Source organism: Falco peregrinus, chromosome 2, assembly GCF_023634155.1.
Source record: "Falco peregrinus isolate bFalPer1 chromosome 2, bFalPer1.pri, whole genome shotgun sequence".
Lineage (NCBI taxonomy): Eukaryota > Metazoa > Chordata > Aves > Falconiformes > Falconidae > Falco > Falco peregrinus.
In genome coordinates this window covers 38007896-38027169 of record NC_073722.1, presented here as the reverse complement: position 1 = coordinate 38027169, position 19274 = coordinate 38007896, and the positions used below count along the sequence as shown (strand labels likewise).

The following is a 19274-nucleotide window of genomic DNA, read 5'->3' as shown; positions in this document are numbered from 1 at the left end:
TGCAGGTACAGCGATTGAGCAGAGCACAGTGCTGAACAGGGATGGCACACTCGGACAGAGGAAGACCAGAACATCTCAGGGAATTAAGTAGATGGCCTTCAAGGATACAGCAACTGCATCAAAAGGAATTAACTTTACAGACACACGACGGAGATGAGTGAGACAAAACTTAGCTAGAAACTAGGACTTCATCACAGGACTAACCAAGAACTCGACCAGAGCAACCCCAGACCTCGCCGATCACCACGTAAACCACAGAAATGTACAAACCACCCAGGGTGAGCAAGCAGAAAAGGTAACAGCACCCACCAGACAAACCAGGAGAGGCTAGCCCCGCCGGCCGGGGAGCCCTGCCGCTGTTCCACCAGACTGCTTTGAAAGCTGCAAGCTTTTTATCAAAGGACAATTATATTTCTCGTGCAAAGCAAAGGTTAAATTATCCATTAGATAAGCACACTGCAGCCAACACACCTACTCCAGGTGGCCAGCACAAAGGGAAAGTTAAAACTGTTCTGCAATTCCCCAAGCACTCTTCTACAGAGACAGGAACGTCTGCACTGAAGTTGTCGCCCCGTTCGCTACACTCTTGCAAAGGGAACAGTTACACCCATGGAAATCCAACCCACAATCACCAAGAAACTTATTAAAAGGCAAAAGTATCTTCCCATTCCCCTGAACTCTGCATCTTCCCCAGGAGACATCAGGGACACTAGATGTCCTGCATTATTTGAACAAAACACAACACAACCAAAACTAGTCAAAGGCAACAAAATTACGAAAAAGCAAGACTAGCACCAGCTCAGCTGAGCCAGTGCAGCGGGAGAAACCCCATCTCCAGCCTCTCTCAGCCTTCCCACCCATCAGAAATATTTCTGGCGTCTGCACAACCTATCAGGTGAAAGTTCCCAAAGCGCTTCATGACAAGCTCCAGCCCAGAGGACAGGCCAAACCACAGTGACCACCAGCAGAGACCAGAGCACAGGAAAGACCAGAGGATGATGTGCTGGCCGAGCAGCAACAGGCCATTTGTCCCAGCTCAGGTCACCCCATCTTTCCCTAAAGACCACAAGACGAACACAGCCCACCGCTCTGGGAGGAGGAACTTGGTACTCCCCCTGTGCCAACCCATAAACAAAATGAAGGAGGGGTGGGGGCATTGCTGCTGCCACCCCTGGCAGTGAAGATGGTTTCAGAGCACGGGAGTCTCCTGCTCACGTTGCAGACAAATCCAAAGATTTGGGACAAAGAAATCCCCAAAATAAAAATACCCCTTCTGTCAAATTCCCTCCACAAGGACTGTGCATGTGTTAGAGCTCCCTGCTCTGCCCAGGCTCACGAGACTTTTTCCTCTCTGGTAAGTATTAAACCAAAAGTTTTCCCTTTTAGAAAATCCATCAAGTGCTTTTAACCACAGAAAGAAGTACCACCTCCAGCTTCGGAAGTCTCCAGTGACTTGCGGCTGGGATCTGTGAGGTTACACTGGAAGAAATGTCACCACATTTCACCTTTTTCTAATAGCCTTCTCCTCTGCAGCCACTGCTGGCCACTGGTAAGGCAGGCTCCTGGCCGACATGGACTTTCGCTCCGACCCAGAACACTGTACCATGCTCTTCTCCAGCACGAGCCACATCCACTCCATTTATTGCATTTTATGTTTTCTCTTTTTAGCCAAGGTCTGGATTTTACCAATGAGGGAGCTATTTACAGGCTGCATCTCTGCAGCAGCAGGCAGGCGTGGCACCAGCCGTGCCCCCACAAGGCAGGGGCGGCCCACCACAGGGGCTGCTCACTGCAGGGTTCGGCACGTATGTGGCTTCGGACACCTGCGGGTAACTCAGAGCTGCAACCACAGCATGAAGTAAAACCCGTTAACGGTGTCGGGGACGGGAGGAGGCCTGGAGAAGTGCCGATTCGGGCTGCTTTCACACATTTCATTTAATACAAGAGGAAAAAAGGTTCTTGTGATCAAGGCGTGGGACAGACTCAGGACACCTGCAATCTAAATATCAAAAAAATTTTTTGTTTTCCTGTGCGACCTCCGAGCCTCTGAGGCTGGGGCAGAGCCAGAGAAACAGCTGGCTGTGGCATAAGATGTATGAGAACTGCGGACACAGCCCTTGCTAAACAGAGGGCATGGCCATCTTGCACAAATATTTGGAGGGTGCTAACTCCAGCAGAGCAACAGCGGTGTTTATATTCAAAGAAGAGGCTGGAATGACAAGCAGGGAAATCAGGTTAAAGAAACCCTTCTACAAAGTACAAAGAAAACTGGGAAACAGCCACAGAATTTCAGAGGGACTTAAGAAAGTGCAGGGGAGCGAAGGGTCCTGCAGCAGCCCAGGAATGGGTGTCGTGGGACACTTCCCCCTCTCAAAGGATGTGAACAGCACTGTCCTTCCCGCAGACCCCCACAAATAACAGAAATGCACCAAAACAAGCAAAATACTAATAAGTATGAGGAAGGCTTTCCTTCCAGCTAGGCCAGCTGTAGCTAGAAGAGTATTTTTTAATTTAAAGAGAAAATTATAAATGCTACATGGCTTATTTCTCCCTCCTCCTCCCATCACAGAGTTTTCCACATCAAACCTGAAGCACAAGGGAATTTTTCCCCCTGAAGCATCCTCCCAGAGCCTGCTCTACCCATCAGCTCAGCAGCCAGTACCCAACCACTGACTGACAGACAGACAGACAGCACCACGCTCCCACTACCGGCACAAACCTACACCAAATTGCCCAATTCCCCCTCAGCATCACCCACAAACACAGCAGTGATGGAAATCAAACCTGGGTGAACGAAGCCACATGAAGAAGTATGCAATGCAGACAGTTCCAGTAAGAACACATAAAGATTTTCTAATATACAACTAGGGACTCGTTACAGTTTCATTGGAAAGCTAAAAACAGTTATGCAAAACTTGGGAACATTTTACATTTAAAACAAGCTTATGATTAACCCCAAGAAGGACAGTAAGTTTGTGGCAATTTTAAGCCTCTGCAGTCTACACAAAAGCTGCCAACAAAGGAACAGGAAGAAGCTTCAATTTCAGGTCACTTAAAACTAAATTAAAATTAAAACATTAGAGAACATTCAAGAGGCTTACTGTAGCGTGGGCAGGCTCACGGTGATCAAAGCATGCTCTCTCCTTGTCACTACAGTGCCAAGGCTGGAACCTGCCTTCATTTTCCAAAGAGCCCCCTGTAACACGCAATGCTACAGCAGGACTGGCACTACAGCAGACGGTAACAACTACCAATGATGCTTCACCAGTCCCCTGAAAGCTTCCCACAGAAATCCTACAGCTACTGAAATAGGTCAGGAACAGGAGCTGAGCCACCAGCACCTCATGCCAATGGAGCACGCCTGCCACCCAGAGACCCTTGCCCCCTGGTGATGCCAAACTTCAGCACCCCCCAAACCACCCTAAAGCTGCCGCCAGGTCCCACAGGCAGCAAGAAACGCTCGTTCCCTCCGAGGGCAAGACACAGGAATGGGATCCCAACAGCTGCACCCAAAAGTGCTGGAGCCCAGCGCCCAAAAGTGCCAGAGCCCAGCATCCAGAGCCCAGGGGACACCATCGAGCACCCCGAGTTCTGGGGGAGCAGCTGCTGCCACCCACCCCTCTGGCTGCAGCAGGCAGCCAGCAGCATCATGCTGGAGCCAATGCACGCTGCTAGAGCAGCCTTGCCAGGAGCACAGCCCACCCAGGGACGACTGGCCCCGCAGCACTGGAGGGCTCTGCATTCCCTCCCGCTTGGGGACCCCCGGCTTCGCACACGCACATGACAATGGGGAGGGTCACATCTCCGAGCCCAGATCCCCACTTCCCAACTCTGCCAGAGGGTCTGTTGTCTGTCAGAAGGCACTGCGCCTACCCATCCTCATCCTCCTCCCACCCTCACAGCTGGAATGTTGTGGTCGGAAGGTGGAGGATGCACGGAGGCTGCAGCACTGGAGGGTCTTTACTGCCCCAGACCACAAGGACATAAAATGTACCAACTCCAGCCCTCTGCATTGCTATTTCCTAAACAAACAATGAAATCGGTATTAACAAAAAAGCAAGAGCCTTTGAAAGCAAGTTTGTGACCAGACCAAGGCTGAACATTAAAACTGCTGTCTGGCTGACCAGGAGGATGTATCTTCGACACTTTCAAAGAGATACTATTTCTTAAGGTAACAAAGTTACATACCACCATTTTCTGTTTTCATTTCTCATTTACTACCTGGACTTCGGGTGAAAATTAAAACTTGACGAGAAGGCAAGCGGCCCAGGTTAGACAGTAGTTTTATTAGTTAACTGAAACCACATTACACGGGGATACATAAAGCTTTCTGTAATTAAAGCACTTGGAGATAGTCTGAAGCAATCAGTGCAGAAAGAAAAAATATCTGTAAAATGAAGGTGGCTGTTGGCTGCTGCAGCCTCTGTAGAGCGAGATTTTGGCCCAAAGCCTGCTCTACAGAGAGGAAGACAATTTCATTTTTCTCCGAACTCAGACACAGTAGTTTTTGGATGAACTGCTGTTTCAATCAAACAAAACAACCAAGATGAACAAATCTTCCTGGCACTTGCAGAGGCTGCTCCAGCCACCAGAAACTACAGCATCCCCTTTCCCACAGAAACATACCTCATTTTCTGATTTACGTTAAAGCTTTGGAATAAATGTACTGGTTTAACATCCTTTAATAGATTTAGTTTAGCAAATCATAGGAAATGTCAGCATTATCGAAGACTCACCTTTTACTGCGCAATCCCCAGCTGCACTCAAGGCAGCTCTTGCCCCATCCATCTCACAACTGCATGCAATGAACCCCCAGCCTCCGACAGACCATGGGTGCAGTTTATTCCCAAGCAACATCAGCTGCTGGGCAAGCCAATTACCTGCCTCCAGGTCCAACCTCACCTTTGAGAGTACCGACAAGACAATTTCTTGTTACAAAAGGGCACCCTGCGTCCCAAGCAGGGATGGTTCTAGCAGACCTCCTTGCACGCTTGGTGCTGAGAGAGATGACTCCAGAGCAAGGACAAGGACAGGCAAAGGGAGAGCGCAGAGCAGGGGCCGGCACAGCAGGGAAGGGACTGGCACAGTGACCTGGCACAGCCCCTTCTCAGGCACCAAGGTATTTATTAGGCAGTAACACGTACCGCAAAAGCTGCCTGCGTGTTTGTCCACAAATCCAGTTCAGGGGAGCTCAGGAGATGTGTATTCGGCTGGGAGACTGAACTAGATCAGCTTGGGGCATACTTCACACATCAAGGTCATTCTTGCCCAAGTCTGGGGCAACCTTCATTCACCTGCAAAAAAGTGGCAAACATTACAGACCTCCACAGGTTGCCCTTTGTGGGTGAGGCACCCCTCCTCCCCAGGGACATAGACCTCTCTGCACGCTGTTCACAGCCACAGCTTTGTCAGGACCCACAACGGTTGTCTGCTAGCTGCCCAAAGCCTCAGTGTCATATTCATCATTACAGATAAACTATCATAGAAAAGCCAAGGAATATTCTGTTCAGAACCTTCAGACTTTTTGCTGAAATCTGGGATAAAAAACAGTCCACAGGCTGAGTAGCTTGAACACTAACACCTTATTCAGTTTAAGCAAACTGAGCAGGAAATTTAAAAACCTTCAGAAAAATCCCCACTATTTATTTAGGAAAAACAAAATTTCATCTTATTATATTTATATATTTTTTATATTTATATATATATATGCACAAACACATACATCTCCCCATGAAATTGCTTCAGCAAAGCTTCTTCTTGATTTATAAGCAGCTCTTAGTTTTCCAGCAAACTTGTGTTCAGAAAAGCATTTCTAAAAACAGCACTTCAGGGCTCTGTCTTTATTGTGTCCCTATAAATCCACAGAGTTTGCTGAGTTTAAGATTTTTTTTAATTAAACTCTAAGTGATGCATACTCCCCTAGGTGACCTGAAAATCAGCCTAGGTTTTTTTTCTATTCCTGCCCAGAAGTGGAAAGAAAGAACTCAATCTGCCCAGTTATACCTGCACCAGCTCCCCCCTCCTCCGAGTTTGTTCCCAGTTATGAAAGTCAGCACTGTTCAGCAAAATGGCCAGGTAGATGAACAGCAAATTACAGCCCTGTACTTGGTGCCAGAGCAAATCTCAACTCCAGCTCCTGTTTCAGCACTGCTAGCAGGAGCGCAACCTTATTTTTATCTCCGAAGAGCCACCTATATGAGGCCAATAATATAGAGAAAAATCTGCTGAGCCATTCAAAACCTTAATTAAAGTTCTCCTGTGCCAATGACATCCAGTAACAAACAACAGATACTGTGCTGTTACAGTGAGGCTGAAGCCCACTACACTGACCAGTACTGAACCCATAAATTCTTTGTGCTTTCCATGTGTCTGTATCACAACATGTCCCGTTTTATATTTAGAACATGATCTTTCTGGAGCATGGAGTATCGCTCATCCCGTCCCCGCACACCCGCAGCACAGGAAGGTTCTTGCCCACAGCTTGGGCTGCTGCCGACCACAGTGACGCACCAGCCATGCAACCCTCCCTCTAACAGAGGCGGTCACTACCTAAAATAAAGGACCTTAGCCTGTGTCACTCTGCAACAACATAGCCCTACGTCTTTTGGTGTTTGAACCACGACAAGAGATGGGGCTTGCAGAAACAGTGTCTATGACAGGCAGGCAACACCACTGCAGAGAGAGCAGAGAACACCCAAATCTTGTGCCCCAGCGCTTGGCACAGCACCGGGACACAACAGAAGCTGACCTGCTGAAGGCCACGCTGCCATCCAGGCACCAGGAGAAAGTTTTCCGGACCCCTCGCCTATTTAAAAGCAGGTTGTCAGGACCGGCTGTCCAGTGCAACACTAAATACCAGCCCTGCATGCAGCCAGGCTGCCGGAGGAGGAGACGCAGCCCTCACCCAAGCCCAGCACTGTGCTCACTGCAGGGCACCCCGATTCCCAAGCAAGAACCGATCCAAGGCACTAGGACCCGGCGGGCGGGCACTGCGAGCCTGCGCCCTGCACAGCTGCACCACGGCACAGCACCGCTGCAGCCTAGCCAGCCAGCTGCCGCTCAAGGACACCGCAGCATGCTCCAGCTGGCGTTTCATACACCACAACTGTAATCATTTTCTTTTTAGCTAAAACCGAAACTCTCGGGATTGCAATCGATACGCCAGCAGCACTGCCGGGAGATGGTAGCCATGGCGACGGACCGAAAAGCAAAGGATGCTGCGGACCAGCCCCAGTGCCCCGGTAGCAGGAGGAGGTCAGTCGATTTTAGCTCATCTCCATCAAAACAACTTATTCATTATTTCACAGCTGAGCACCCTTCCGCTGCCATCGAGTCCCAGCCACCAGCGTGTGTATGTCATTTAGCCTTCACTATGTTTAATGACACCAAGAAAAGCTGATTTCAATATATGCCTGCCCTGCTTTTATCGCTCGGAGTTAGAACAACCAAAACTGTTCCTTCCTGGTGAGACTTTGATCAGCTACTGGAAAAGCAGCTGGTCCATTTCAGCATTTATACAGCTGTCTTTGCTTTGTTTTCTGAGCAATTCCCATCCTTAACAAACTTCCCCCCTTCACTTATTATGGAATTCTCAGCCAGCAAGCCCCTACTTCCCTCAGTGGGCAGAAAACTGAGGGCACCCACAGCCTCTCACCAGTGGCATCACCGGGGGCTGCAAGTCCTTCCGCAATCCATAACAAACAATTGAAAACCCGGCAGGAGAGCATTCCTCACTGTGCCAAGAGGAGCGGCCAAAGAGCTGCACGCGTAGCCACGACAGTCCCTGCATGCTTATGGTCAATTTTCTTCTTTACTGGTTCCCATTTCTTAGGTATTTTTCAAACAAGACAGACTTGTAAACTCCTTAGGAATGGGTGCAACCCACACCACACCCCCGCAATTCAGCTTCCACAAGCCCCGCTTGGGACTTGCAGCTTTACAGTGCATTCGTACAACACAATCACCCGAAGGAAAGCCTCAGCTCCCAGAGCTGCAGCTCCTGAAGCCTCCCTCCTGTTAAAAATCAGTTCAAATTGCTCAATGCTCCCCCGCAAACATTTCAAAGGAACTTAAGAGTGCCTTGCATTTAATTTAGCAAGGGACCCTCCTGAGCGCCTGTGAAGTAGGTCACAGTCGCTGTCTCAGCTTCATGTTTGGGAACTGAGGGAGAAAGAACAGGAAAGAAGAAACTGGTCCAAGGTCATGTGCCAAGACCTTGACAAGATCTTAAAAAAAACCCCTGAATATAACACCCACATCCTATTAAAAGGCCAGCCCTTCCTGGTGAAGTCCAGGGCTGATGTCAGGAGCCCCACCAGGCATGCTCAGGGAATCTCATGCCAAACTCGAATGAACTGGGAGCTTTTGTTAACAAAAACAGAAAAACAAAGAGCTCTGCGCTGAGTTTTTGTCCTCATCTCTGCAACACTGCAGAATGCAACGAGCCCGCGCACAGAGAGGTTTTGCTTGCTGAGCACTGCAGGAGCTCACCCTGGCTGTGAAACCAGCCATGACTTACTGACACAACCTATTGTCAGCTACACCAGAAAGACAGATTTAATTTATGGAGAAGAGGTTTAGGACCCATGGAGGCTCTCGTCTGGCAGGCCACCAGAGGCGACCCCCTGATGGTTCAGCTGCATATCAGCACCCAAAACTTACTGTTGCCATGCAACAAAATACCCATTTCATAGCAAAACCCCATCACAGCCCCTCAGCTCACACATACACCTGGCAAATGTTTTGGGGAAACTCCTCCAGGGAAGGCTGGTGGAGGGGTCGGCAAGCAGGGAAGGATTAGAAGATGGTCAGAGGCCTGGAGCCACTCTGCTGTGGGGACAGGATGGGAGAGTTGGGAGGGTTCAGCCTGGAGAAAAGAAGGCTCCAGGGAGACCTTAGAGCACCTCCCAGTACCTGAAGGGGCTACAAGAAAGCTGGAGGGGGGCTTTTCACAAGGGCATATAGTGACTGGACAAAGGGGAATGGCTTTGCACTGAAAGAGGGGAGATTCAGATCAGATATTAAGAAGAAATTCTTCCCTGTGAGGGTGGCGAGGCGCTGGCACAGGCTGCCCAGAGCAGCTGTGGATGCCCCATCCCTGGCAGCGTCCCAGGCCAGGCTGGACGGGGCTTGGAGCAACCTGGGCTGGTGGGAGGGGTCCCTGCCCGTGGCAGGGGGGTGGGACTGGATGGGCTTTAGGGTCCTTTCCAACCCAAACCATGCCGTGATTATGCTGGTGTCTCTGGGACGGCAGCACAGGTCTGGTCTCCTCTCCGAGGGTTCGTGCCCTCCTGCAGCGCTGCTTTACCCCTGGAGCAAAGACAAGGCTCTCTACATATTCGCCTCCCCACGCTGCCAGCAAGCAGGATGGCTCTTCCACAGCCCCAGCACAAGGCCATGGCAGCAGTGGGCTGGCACCATGGCAGTGGCACAGAGCAGGCAGCTACTACCACAGCCACAGTACATTCAGGCCGAGTGTGAGGGACTCTCTGCCACACAGTTCAAGTGTGGGGCTCATGTCCCTTGTGTTGCAGATGAAAAAACTCCTTCAAACCCAGAAAGCAAATGCGTTGATCAGAAAAATTCAAGACACTGATTAAATGCAGCAACATGAAGCGCCAGCGTTATACATGGGCAGGCGCACAGCTTTTAACACACAACCTACAACATCACAGACTAAACACCGAGGTATGTGGCCCAGTCCTCATTCGATCAGTCCATTACTCAGATATTCTGCTAATGAGGGCTCCAGTTTGTGCTCTCACAGACAGAATCATTAGCTAGAAAGAGCCATACTGTATATGAAAGGAAATAACCAGCTCTAACAATTCCACTTTTATCTTTGGCCATAATCAGCCATAATGCACATGTGCAATTAGCCCAGTTATTAATTACGCAAAGGCTAAGTCATTCCTGCCCCTCCTCCAGCTCAAAATTTTTCCAATCCAACAGCTGACCCCTTCCGCTTGCACAACTTATGGCCCTTCCTAAATGCTACTTCTTAAAACTCCTCTTCATTTCTAATAACATTTTTGCTCAGCATTTAATTTAGAACCAAAATTTTATCCAGACAGCAAAGAGGCAGGTTATCTGCCCAGAAACTTCCCACTCCCCAGTGGGGAAACTCTCGCAGGACAGAACAGCCCTGTGAGTGGTACACGCTACCGAGAAAGGCACGCACTGCTCAGAAGCAAGATCTTCTCACATTTCACAAATAAAAAGCTACAGCTTGGAGAACATTAAACATTCATGTTAAGGGTTACACCTGCAAAACGAGTCCCATCTTTACTGTACTAGCCGAGGAGCTTCCACAGGCAATCGAGAGTGACTGTGTTGTTTTTTTTCCCATGATGCAGGTTGCTTCATCCCAAACAAGTCTGTCATGAAACTGCTCTGCCACATGCCATGCAAGCAAGCCAGCCACTATTTCTCAGACGGACTAAAGGTTTCCAGCACCACACTGAGGAAAAAGGTGAATTACACAGGAAACAACCTCCAAAAACCCATAGCTACAAACAGCATCCGATTAAAGTGAAAGATGACGCTTTTTTTAAAGGAAAAAAAATTTAATGTGTCTCTGAACACAGACAGCTCTGCTACTGTAACACTCCCCATGACACACTGGCCTCTCGGACCTGCTCTCATCTGTCTTTATATTTGCCACTGGAAACAGAATCTTTGTTTTTTGCTGCTGGAAATAGAACCTTTTGCCAGAAACAGAATCTTTGTTTCTACAGACGGCTCACGTGTTCAGTCGCTGGTCTCAAGGCGACCGCTGCGTTACCTGCGAAAGTTTTCTTCTCCCAAGCAACCCAGCCCCTCGGAGCCAGACAACACTGCCGTGGCTGCGGGCACCTGTGCCGCAGCAAATGACCGTGCCCGGCTGGCCCTGCCACGCCGCCGCCCACCGAGGTGCCGGGGAGCTCCAGAGCAGAGGAGGGGAACCAAGATCCTGTTTGCATCACAGGCACTGGCCGCAGCAGCGCGGTGAGACCCCCGCTGCCTGTGCAAGCACGGTGCCGGCAGCAGGGGCCCCGGGGCAGAGGGCTCAGCACCCAGAAGGATGGGCGCTCCGCCGCCCCACAGGGGGAGGTGCCCCCGCACCAACCCCAGCCACACGCTCCCCCACGGGGGGAGAGCTGCCCCCCCAACCTGTCAGCCCTCCCTCACAGATGCTCCGCAGCGGAGGGGACTCTCCGCGCCCCAGCACCCACACAGCACCCTCCCCCGCCACATGCACACACCCTGGGGCGGAGGGAGCCCCCGGCCCAGCCTCCCCATCCGGCCGAGCCCGCGGCCGCGCCCAGTACCTGCTGCCCAGCCGCTCCCCAGCGCCGCTCCCCGGCTCCCGCTCCCGGCAGCCAGCGGCGCCCGACCGCCAGGACCCCGCTAGGACCCTCCGGGCTGCCCGTTCCGCCGCCACACCGCCCGCCCGCGCCGCCGGCCGAGCCTGGCGTCAGGCACGGCGCGGGGCAGCCCTCAGGGGAAGAAGGGCGGAAGGGGCCTCCGGCGGCGCGCACGCGCAGTGAGGGGAGTGAGGCGGCCGGGCGCGCCATGGCGGGGGCGAAGTGGAAGGAGGGCGGCGGGCCGGGCCAGGCCCCCGGCGCGACGGGGACAGGTGGAGCGGCTCATCCTGGCGGTGGGGTACCGGGGCCGGGCCAGAGCGAGCGGGGCGGCCTGTGGGCGCTCCTAGGGCCCTGCGGAGCGGGGCGCGGCGGGGACCGCCGGTGGCTATAGCGGTGGGGCCGGGTCCCGCCCGTCGGGGAGGTGGGGCCAGGCAGGAGGAGGAAGCGGGACGGAACGGGACACGGAGCCGCCGGTAAGTGCTCCAGGCCTGGCAGACCCGCGGCCGGGGGGGCTGGTCCCGGGCCCGTTGCCATGCAAACAGGCCACTTCCCCCCCAGCCCCGGGAAGGGTCCGGTCCCGCAGCCCCGGGAGGGACTCCCCGGCCCAGTGGTCCCGGTGATCCCCGAGCCACTGCGGCCGGGAGCGGGCGGGGGCTGGCAGCCCCCGACCCGGTGCGGGTCCCTATGGCGGCGGCCCGTGCTCCCCTGGAGGCCGCGCTCCGATCCCGGCAGCGCCGGCAGTTTCCCGCCCACGAAGCCGCTGGTGACTCCCCAGTTTGCCCGGCTGCGCCCAGCGCTCCACTAACGGGACGGTGGGACGCGTCCCGCGCCCGCGCTGCCGGCCCTGCCGTGGCCGCCCACCCACCTTGGCCGTAGTCCCTTCGTGCCGATTTCACCCGTTACGTGCCCGCGGGCGGCTCCCGGAGGGGCTGCTCCCGGCCGCGGGGTCTGCCCAGCCGCGCCCCCCCTCCCCTCGAGGCAGGGCTGATGTTGGCCTTTCTCCAGCTGCCGGGACTCCCGAAGCCCTCCCCATCCCAGTTAGCTTCTTCCTATCCTGCGGGCTGTGCCAGGATGTCTCCAAGTTTATGGATCCAGGAACCAGGATTAGTCTGGCTGGTGCTTTAGTGGTCTCATGGAGATACAGCCCCTCGTTTCTTGCCTAATTGCAGGAACACTAACCCAGTGCAATCACACAAGTGTCACCGGCGCCAGTTAACACCAGTATTAACGCCCCTACCCCGCTTTCCAGCACCGTGCTCTCCCACCCACAGTGCTGCCACCGGAGCCGGCTGCCAGTGTCTGACCTGCCTGTTGGGAGGTGCATGGGGTGGGGGTGTCCCCTTAGCCAGGGGCTGCTGGGTACTTTGTCCTGCTCCCTCCTCAGCTCTGCCGGCGGCTTCGGGATGTGCTGTGCCGCGGTGAGCCATGCTGGTTAGTCCTCTCTGGTCACAGTGGGATTTCCACTAGGGATAAACCACTGTGCTGGTGTACAAAGCCAAGCAAAAATGAAACAGCACTGCGCAGTGCGTCACAGCTGGGCTAGGCAAGACCACACTCACCAAGGCAGGACTTTCTTAACCAGTTTTGCAGAAACAGTTAAAGTGCACCCAAAATAAACTCAGGCCTTGATGAGTTGCGGTACCTGCTGCAGCTTGGCAGCCCAGGGCCTGTGGGCAGCTCCGACCTGGCTGGCCAGAGCACAGCACACCGTGCCTGACTGTGCCTTTCCCCCACAGCAGCCAGATGCCCAGGAGGAAGGAGGTGCCGGCGCTGGGCAGCCTCTGCCTGCAGAGCCTGGCCCAGCACATGCAGAGCATCTGGGTGAAGGACTACAGTGAGAACTACCTGGATGAGTACCAATTCCGCTTTGTCATGGGCCCCTTTAATGACCTGGGTGAGACATGGGGTCTGTGGACCCCCTTGGCAAGGAGGAGGAGGATGGGCGAGTGGTGCCAGGGCACTTGCGCTGACCCTTGGCCCCCCTGCAGCCGGCAGCTTGGTGCAGGATCTGATCCGGCTGCTGGGCGAGAGCCGGCGCCTGACACGGGCAGCGCTCCACCTGCTCCTGCTGCCTCACCTGCGGGAGCTGAGCCTGCGCCCCTGCCCCAGCCTCGCCAGCAACGCCATCGGCCAGCTCATCACCCTGCGCTGCAAGGTCAGTGGGCTGGAGGTGCCCACCCTCCATGGGGCTGGACTGGGCTGCGGATGCCCACCCTCTGTGGGGCGGGTGAGCGGGGCTGGGGGTGCCCACCTTCCATGGGTCAGGGGTTGCCTACCTTCCATGGAACTTGGTGAGTGGGCCAAGAGCTGCCCCCCCTCTGTGGGACTGGGTGAAGCAGGACTAGGGGTGCCCACCCACCACAGGTGGGTACACAAATGGGGAGAGGGGCATCAATGTCCCCTCTGCCCCACCTGCTGAGGGGGCTTTGTGTGCTGGCAGCAGAGCCTGAGCTCCCTGGACCTGCATGGCTGCAGCCGGCTGTCAGCGGACGTGCTGGTGGACCTGGCAGAGGGGCTGCCGCAGCTGAGCCGGCTGGGGCTGGCAGAGACACAGGCCAATGTCCAGGTGCTTTCGGCCGTGGGCTCCTGCTGCCGACACCTGCAGGAGCTGGACGTGTCCCGCTGCAAGAAGGTGTCCCCGTGCGCCCTGCGGCACCTGGCCTATGACCCGCTGGCGCAGTCCCTCTGCTGCCCTGTGCTCCGAGTCCTGCTGGCCCGCGACCTGGAGCCCCCAGGGGATGGCAGCATGGCGGCGGTGCTGGCTTTCCTGCTGCTGGCCCTGCCACGCCTGGAGTTCCTGGCCCACGGCGCTGTACCAGATGCCCTCCGCCTCCTCCACGGGTGGCAGCTAGATGACTTGGGGGACACAGAGGGCTTTCCCTCGCTGGGGGAGCTGGCACGGCAGCGGGGGGCTGCCCCGGAGGGCCCCCGGATCACCCTGCCCCTGCGGCAGGTGGAGGAGGTGGAGGAGCCTGAGCTGGCCACAATCCGTGCTATCTGTCCCCAGGCTGAGGAGGCCAGTGTGTGGCTGGGGGACAGCCTGGCAGGCGGCTGGGAGCTGCTGGGCTGGAGCTGCCTGGCCAGGCTGACCCTGGGCTGCACCGGGCGGCAGGGCTGGGCGCTGGCAGAGGTGCTGCCGCTGGTACAGAGCCTGGGCCCCCGCCTGCAGACCCTGGCCCTGCACGGCTTCTGCTACCAGGACGAGCTCTCCCTGGCCACCCTGCTCGCCAGCTGCCCTGACCTGCAGGCCTTCAGTGCCGAGCTGCACGCCCCACTGGACACCAACCCCGATGGTGAGATGCCAGCCGAGCCATCCCACTGGGACACAAACCTGCTGCCCCACGGCCTCCCCCAGCTCCAGAGCTGCTTCCTGACCCTGGCCAGCACCACTGGCACCTTCCCAGCCCCTCATGGGCTGGTGCTGCGTGCCACGCTGGCCTCACTGCTGTGCCATGCCCCACGCCTGCGAACGCTCCGCCTGGTTGGCATCCCCTTCCCGCTGGACTCTGTGTTTGAGACCGTGCTGGCAGCACCAGGGCTGCCTCTGCTTGAGCTGCAGGAGCTCTCACTGGCTGAGAGCCAAGTGTCCAGCCAGACTGTGTGGCTGCTGCTGGCCTCAGAGGGCTGCCTGCACCACCTGGACCTGTCCCACTGCCGGGACATCCACCGGCAGGACTATGACAGCTTCCTGCAGGCAGTGTGGAAGCAGCAGCTGCACCTGGACATCATCTGGGAGTAGTCAGCACTGGCTGCACAGGGCTTTTTAATAAAGGAGTTACACCACGCCGACTGCATCGTCTGTGCCCCGCTGCGGTGGCAGTCCTGGTGTGGCTGGGCCCCGTGGCTGCTCTCCCTTTTGGGAAGGGGCTGGGGGGCTGGCTCAGGTGCGGTGACCCCACTCTGCTGTGCTTCAGGACACCGGCACAGCTGGGGCTGAGGCAGCTCCCCATGCCCTGGCGCCAGCATCCCATTGGCAGCATACAGCCCCGTGTCCCAGGGAGCTGTGGGGACTCCAGCACAGCTGCTGCTGTGTCTCCCTGCAGTGCTGCTGGTGGCTCAGGGCCGAGGGCCATCAGTGAGCCCTGTCAGCCGCTCTGACTCTTCCCAGAGCTTGCGAGCGAGGCCGGGGTCGCGGGCAGCCCTGGAGGGCAGCGCCAGCCTGCAGTCACTACTGAAGTACTTGCCTGTGATGCCCGAGACCTCCTCCGAGACGGCGCAGTAAATGGTGCTGACAGCCCCCTGCTCTGCCGACTGCCAGGCAAAGGCAGGTGAGGAGGGGGCCTGGCTGCCCCCTGCCCACCCACCGGGGCCATGGGGCAGGGGTCCGGGCAGGATCTAGCCCCACCACCTGCCCCTGCTCACCTTTATGAAGGGGCGGATGAGAGTGAAGAGCACTCGGACGGCCCAGCTGAAGTGGCGCATGATGCCAGTGCTCACCACGCCAGGGCTCAGGGCATTGGCGGTCACCCCTGCCAAGCCGCACCATCAGCACCATGCTGGGGGCATGGCTGGGGCTGTGGGGACCCCAGCACGGGCAGGGCCCTGCTTCTGCCTCTGGGGTCCAAATTCCTTATCACCATCCCACCTGGAGCAGCGGGAGCAACCCCGAGCCCAGCCTCACAGCAGGGCCTCTCCATGCCTTGGCACCGTGGCCACCACACCTGACTAGGGCTGTGCCACCCTTGGTGGACACTGAGCGTCCAAGGGAGTTTCTAGAGGGGCCAAGACCCCTCAGCCCCAGTGCACAACCCCTGCGTCATGGCACAGCAGCGCAGGGTGCTTGGGCAGGCAGAGGGGCCTGGGTGCAGCCCTCCCCGGGAGCTGTGTGGCACAGCACGGCTCAGCAGGGTGCAGCTGGGCGTTGCACAGCATGACACAGCACGGTATGACTGACACAGCACCATGTGGCACGGCACAGCATGGTGTGGCCGCATGGCATGGCACAGCTCAGCCCAGCATGGCATGGCGAGGCACAGCACGGCACAGCACGGCTCAACCCTGCACCCACCTGTGCCCTGCAGGCGCTGTGCCAGTTCGGCAGTGAAGAGGATGTTCATCAGCTTGGTGCTGTTGTAGGTGGCATCAAAGCTGCTGAGCCGCTCCTGCCCGGTGAGGCAGCGGCTGTCGGCTGTGCCCGCGCTATGCCGGAATGATGAGACATTGATGATGCGGGCAGGTGCTGATGCTTTCAGGAGGTCTGCGTGGAGCAGAGGGTGAGTGGGGAGGGGTCCCCAGAGCCCCTGGGCCCCGTCAGCCCCTGCACTCACCCAGTAGCAGGTTGGTGAGCAGGAACGGGCCCAGGTAGTTGGTGGCAAAGGTCTGCTCCAGCCCCTCCGGCGTGATGGTGAAGGGCAGCCCTGGAAGAGGGGGGCATGCGGCACTGTGGGGCCAAGAGCCGGGCAGGCATCCCCTGCCACAGCAGGACAGGGAGGAGGGATGCCGGGACAGTGGTGGCAGGTGCCTGACCCTGGCACATACCAGTGAGGCCAGCGTTGTTCACCAGCACGTCCAGCCGCTTCTCCTCCCGCAGCACAGCCTGGGCGAAGGTGCGCACAGAGGCCAGCGAGCTGGTGTCCAGCAGCCGCAGCAGCACCGCGGGGTTGCCAGTGGCCGCCCGGATCTCCTCCACTGCCACCTGGCCCCGCTCCTGGCTCCGGCACGCCAGGATGGTGCGGGCGTTCCTGCGCGCCAAGTCCAGGGCCACATACTTGCCAATCCCTGTAGCACACGGAGCAGGCATGGGCTGATCCCCACTGGGTCCCCACGGTGAGGGTTCCCTGGGGGTCCATGCCCCTGTCCCTGGGGTCTGAGCAGCCCTGGGAGCAATAGTGGGGAACCCCATCCTAGGTAGCTCAGCCACTGCCATGAGCCCAGCCCCAAAGCTGGGGTGCCCCAGCCCTGGAGCAGGGGGCAGCGGGGCAGGTACCCCAGGGTGCGGGGCAGTGGAGCCAGGCTCCTGGCTCTGTGGCATAGTGTGGCTGTGTGGGGACTGGGATGGGGATGAGTCAGGATGGCAGCTGCAGGGTGCGGGAAGGAGCTGGTGTGGCAGCTGACCGTGGCTTGGGTGGTGGCTCACCGCAGACCACGCAGGCAGGACATCTGCCATGGCCACAGCCACCAAACCCACCCAGCACAACTCTGCATGGGTGCAAGCAACAACAGGCACCTGCTGGGGAACGGACCCCAGCACACATGGGGCCACCCTGTCCCTGCCACACAGGGGACATCCCAACCCCAGCACACAGGCACCGCTACACCCCCAGCCCAAGGGGTCCCACTGGCCCTGCCTGTGCCAGCCCCATCCCCAGCCTTGCAGCTGGACATGGGTGGAAGCAGCGACCCCATCCCCAGCATGCAGCTCTGGTGCAGTTGGTGCCACAGTGGCCAGCAGCATGGTGGCCTTGGCTCTTAGTCATCGACCTGCCAGGGCAGAGTCCGGCCACAGAGGCTGGGCAGGGACTGCGGGCACAGGGCTACCCAGTGAGGCTGGGCTGCTCCTGGGCAGAGGGCACCAGTCGGGTTGGGACGCCAGGGACCAGCTCCGGAGCACATGGTGCAGCGGCCAGTGCAGTGTGGAGTATGTTTGATGGCACCCAGCATGAGCATGCCATGGTCACAGGGCATTGGGAGCATATGGTGTGTGCCCAGGGACCAGCCACCAGCCACCGCAGTCGTTTGCACCACCAAAGCAGGGGCTGTGGTCCAGTGGCTGGAGAAGGGGGACCCATGTCCCCTGCAGGCCACCCATAGCACCATGCGATCACACCATCACCCACACACATGCCCTTGACCCCTTTCTTCATCCTGGAGGAGCAAGGAGCTGCCACCACCCCAGCTCCAGCTGCGAAAGGAGGGTGGCTGTGTCCCATGGCCAGGCAGGGCTTGCCGCACTGCACCCGTGTCCTACGCGTCCCTGGCCCCGCACCCCGCAGCTCCATCCCACCCCTGCAGCCCATGCATACCCCACCACCCATTTCCGCTCACCACTGTTGGCTCCGGTGACAATAACTGTCTTGCCGGTCAGGTCAGTGGGACACTTGCAGGGGTCCCAGGCGCGTCTCCTCCTGGCCCAGAGGAGCAGCCCCAGCAGCAGCGAGAGCAGGGACCAGCACGGGTGGCTGCAGGCACTCAGCAGCTCCATGGCTGGGGCACAGGGTCCAGCCGGGGCACCGAGGTGCGGCTGGGGGCCAGAGTCCGGCTGGGGCCAGAGGTCGGCTGGGGACCTTTGCCCAGCCCGGCAGCCCTGGCATGGCACAGTCTCCTCCAGCTCCCCGAGCCTCTGGGAGCAGCCAAGGGCCAGCCGGCAGGAGCATGGCTTGCTGGGCTTGTCCTCTGTGAGGAGGGCAGAGGTCCCAAGGTCCCCATCCTGCCATGCAGGGACACTTGGCCATGAGCCATGGCTAGAACCACAATCCCGTGGCAGCAGGGTCTTGCTGGAGGGGCTCAGGGGACAGCCCCAGTGAGGGACCCCAAGGTGCTGGGCTGTGCCTGGTGCACGTGGGGAGACAGGAGGCTGCACCATGGCGGGGTGGGGGTTCAGGCAGACCCTGCCCACCCCATCCCACTGGAGCAGCCCTGACTCAAAGTCCCTGTCCTCCCACAGCCTGGGGACACAGGCACGGCCCTTCCCAGCCAGCCCCTTCTGGGGGTTCTGGCAGCTCAGCCCAGCAACAGATCCAGCTCTCCTGGGGCCCCCCGCAGCCTCGGAGAACCACCAGCCCCATGCGGCTGCTGCTCCCTAGCCATTCTGGCCTCGAAAGCCTCCAGTGTTTCCCGGTGCTGTGCTCCAGCCCCAGCTGAGCCATCCCTAAGCATCATCACACAACATCACAGCCAAAAACCAGTTCTTATAGAAAAAACTGGGGTGCTTGTGCAGCCAGAGCGCTGCTGGAGCTGGCAAACAGCCCTGTGGTGGCTCAGCCCTGCCAG

At 57.3% G+C, this 19274-nt stretch overlaps 3 protein-coding genes across 9 annotated transcripts in view; 1 reads left to right on the top strand and 2 right to left on the bottom strand.

Annotated features, from left to right (window-relative positions):
* The window catches only part of DCTN1 (dynactin subunit 1), an 84589-nt gene extending 73034 nt beyond the window's left edge, over nt 1-11555 (bottom strand). For 5 of the 7 annotated variants that reach the window (XM_055795341.1, XM_055795342.1, XM_055795343.1 and 2 more), the window contains exon 1: nt 11310-11555. In XM_055795341.1, the coding sequence (XP_055651316.1) occupies nt 11310-11555 (246 nt within the window). Of the gene's footprint in view, nt 1-4902; nt 5056-5144; nt 5295-11309 lie in introns of those variants that run through there. The other 2 variants (XM_055795348.1, XM_055795349.1) reach the window with 2 other exon arrangements.
* Nucleotides 11542-15130, top strand: LOC106112638 (uncharacterized). Its single transcript, XM_055795352.1, has 4 exons — nt 11542-11818; nt 13082-13239; nt 13334-13500; nt 13786-15130. Exons 2-4 carry the CDS (start codon nt 13089-13091, stop codon nt 15082-15084), a joined length of 1617 nt encoding a protein of 538 aa, XP_055651327.1. The 5' UTR covers nt 11542-11818; nt 13082-13088; the 3' UTR covers nt 15085-15130.
* On the bottom strand, nt 15092-18571 carry LOC101924520 (retinol dehydrogenase 12-like). Its single transcript, XM_027789759.2, has 6 exons — nt 18330-18571; nt 16824-17063; nt 16613-16702; nt 16354-16542; nt 15708-15814; nt 15092-15596 (listed from the first exon to the last, which is right to left on the bottom strand). The coding sequence occupies exons 1-6, from the start codon at nt 18484-18486 to the stop codon at nt 15402-15404; spliced, it is 978 nt and encodes a 325-aa protein (XP_027645560.1). The 5' UTR covers nt 18487-18571; the 3' UTR covers nt 15092-15401.
* Nucleotides 18572-19274: the final 703 nt, after the last annotated feature.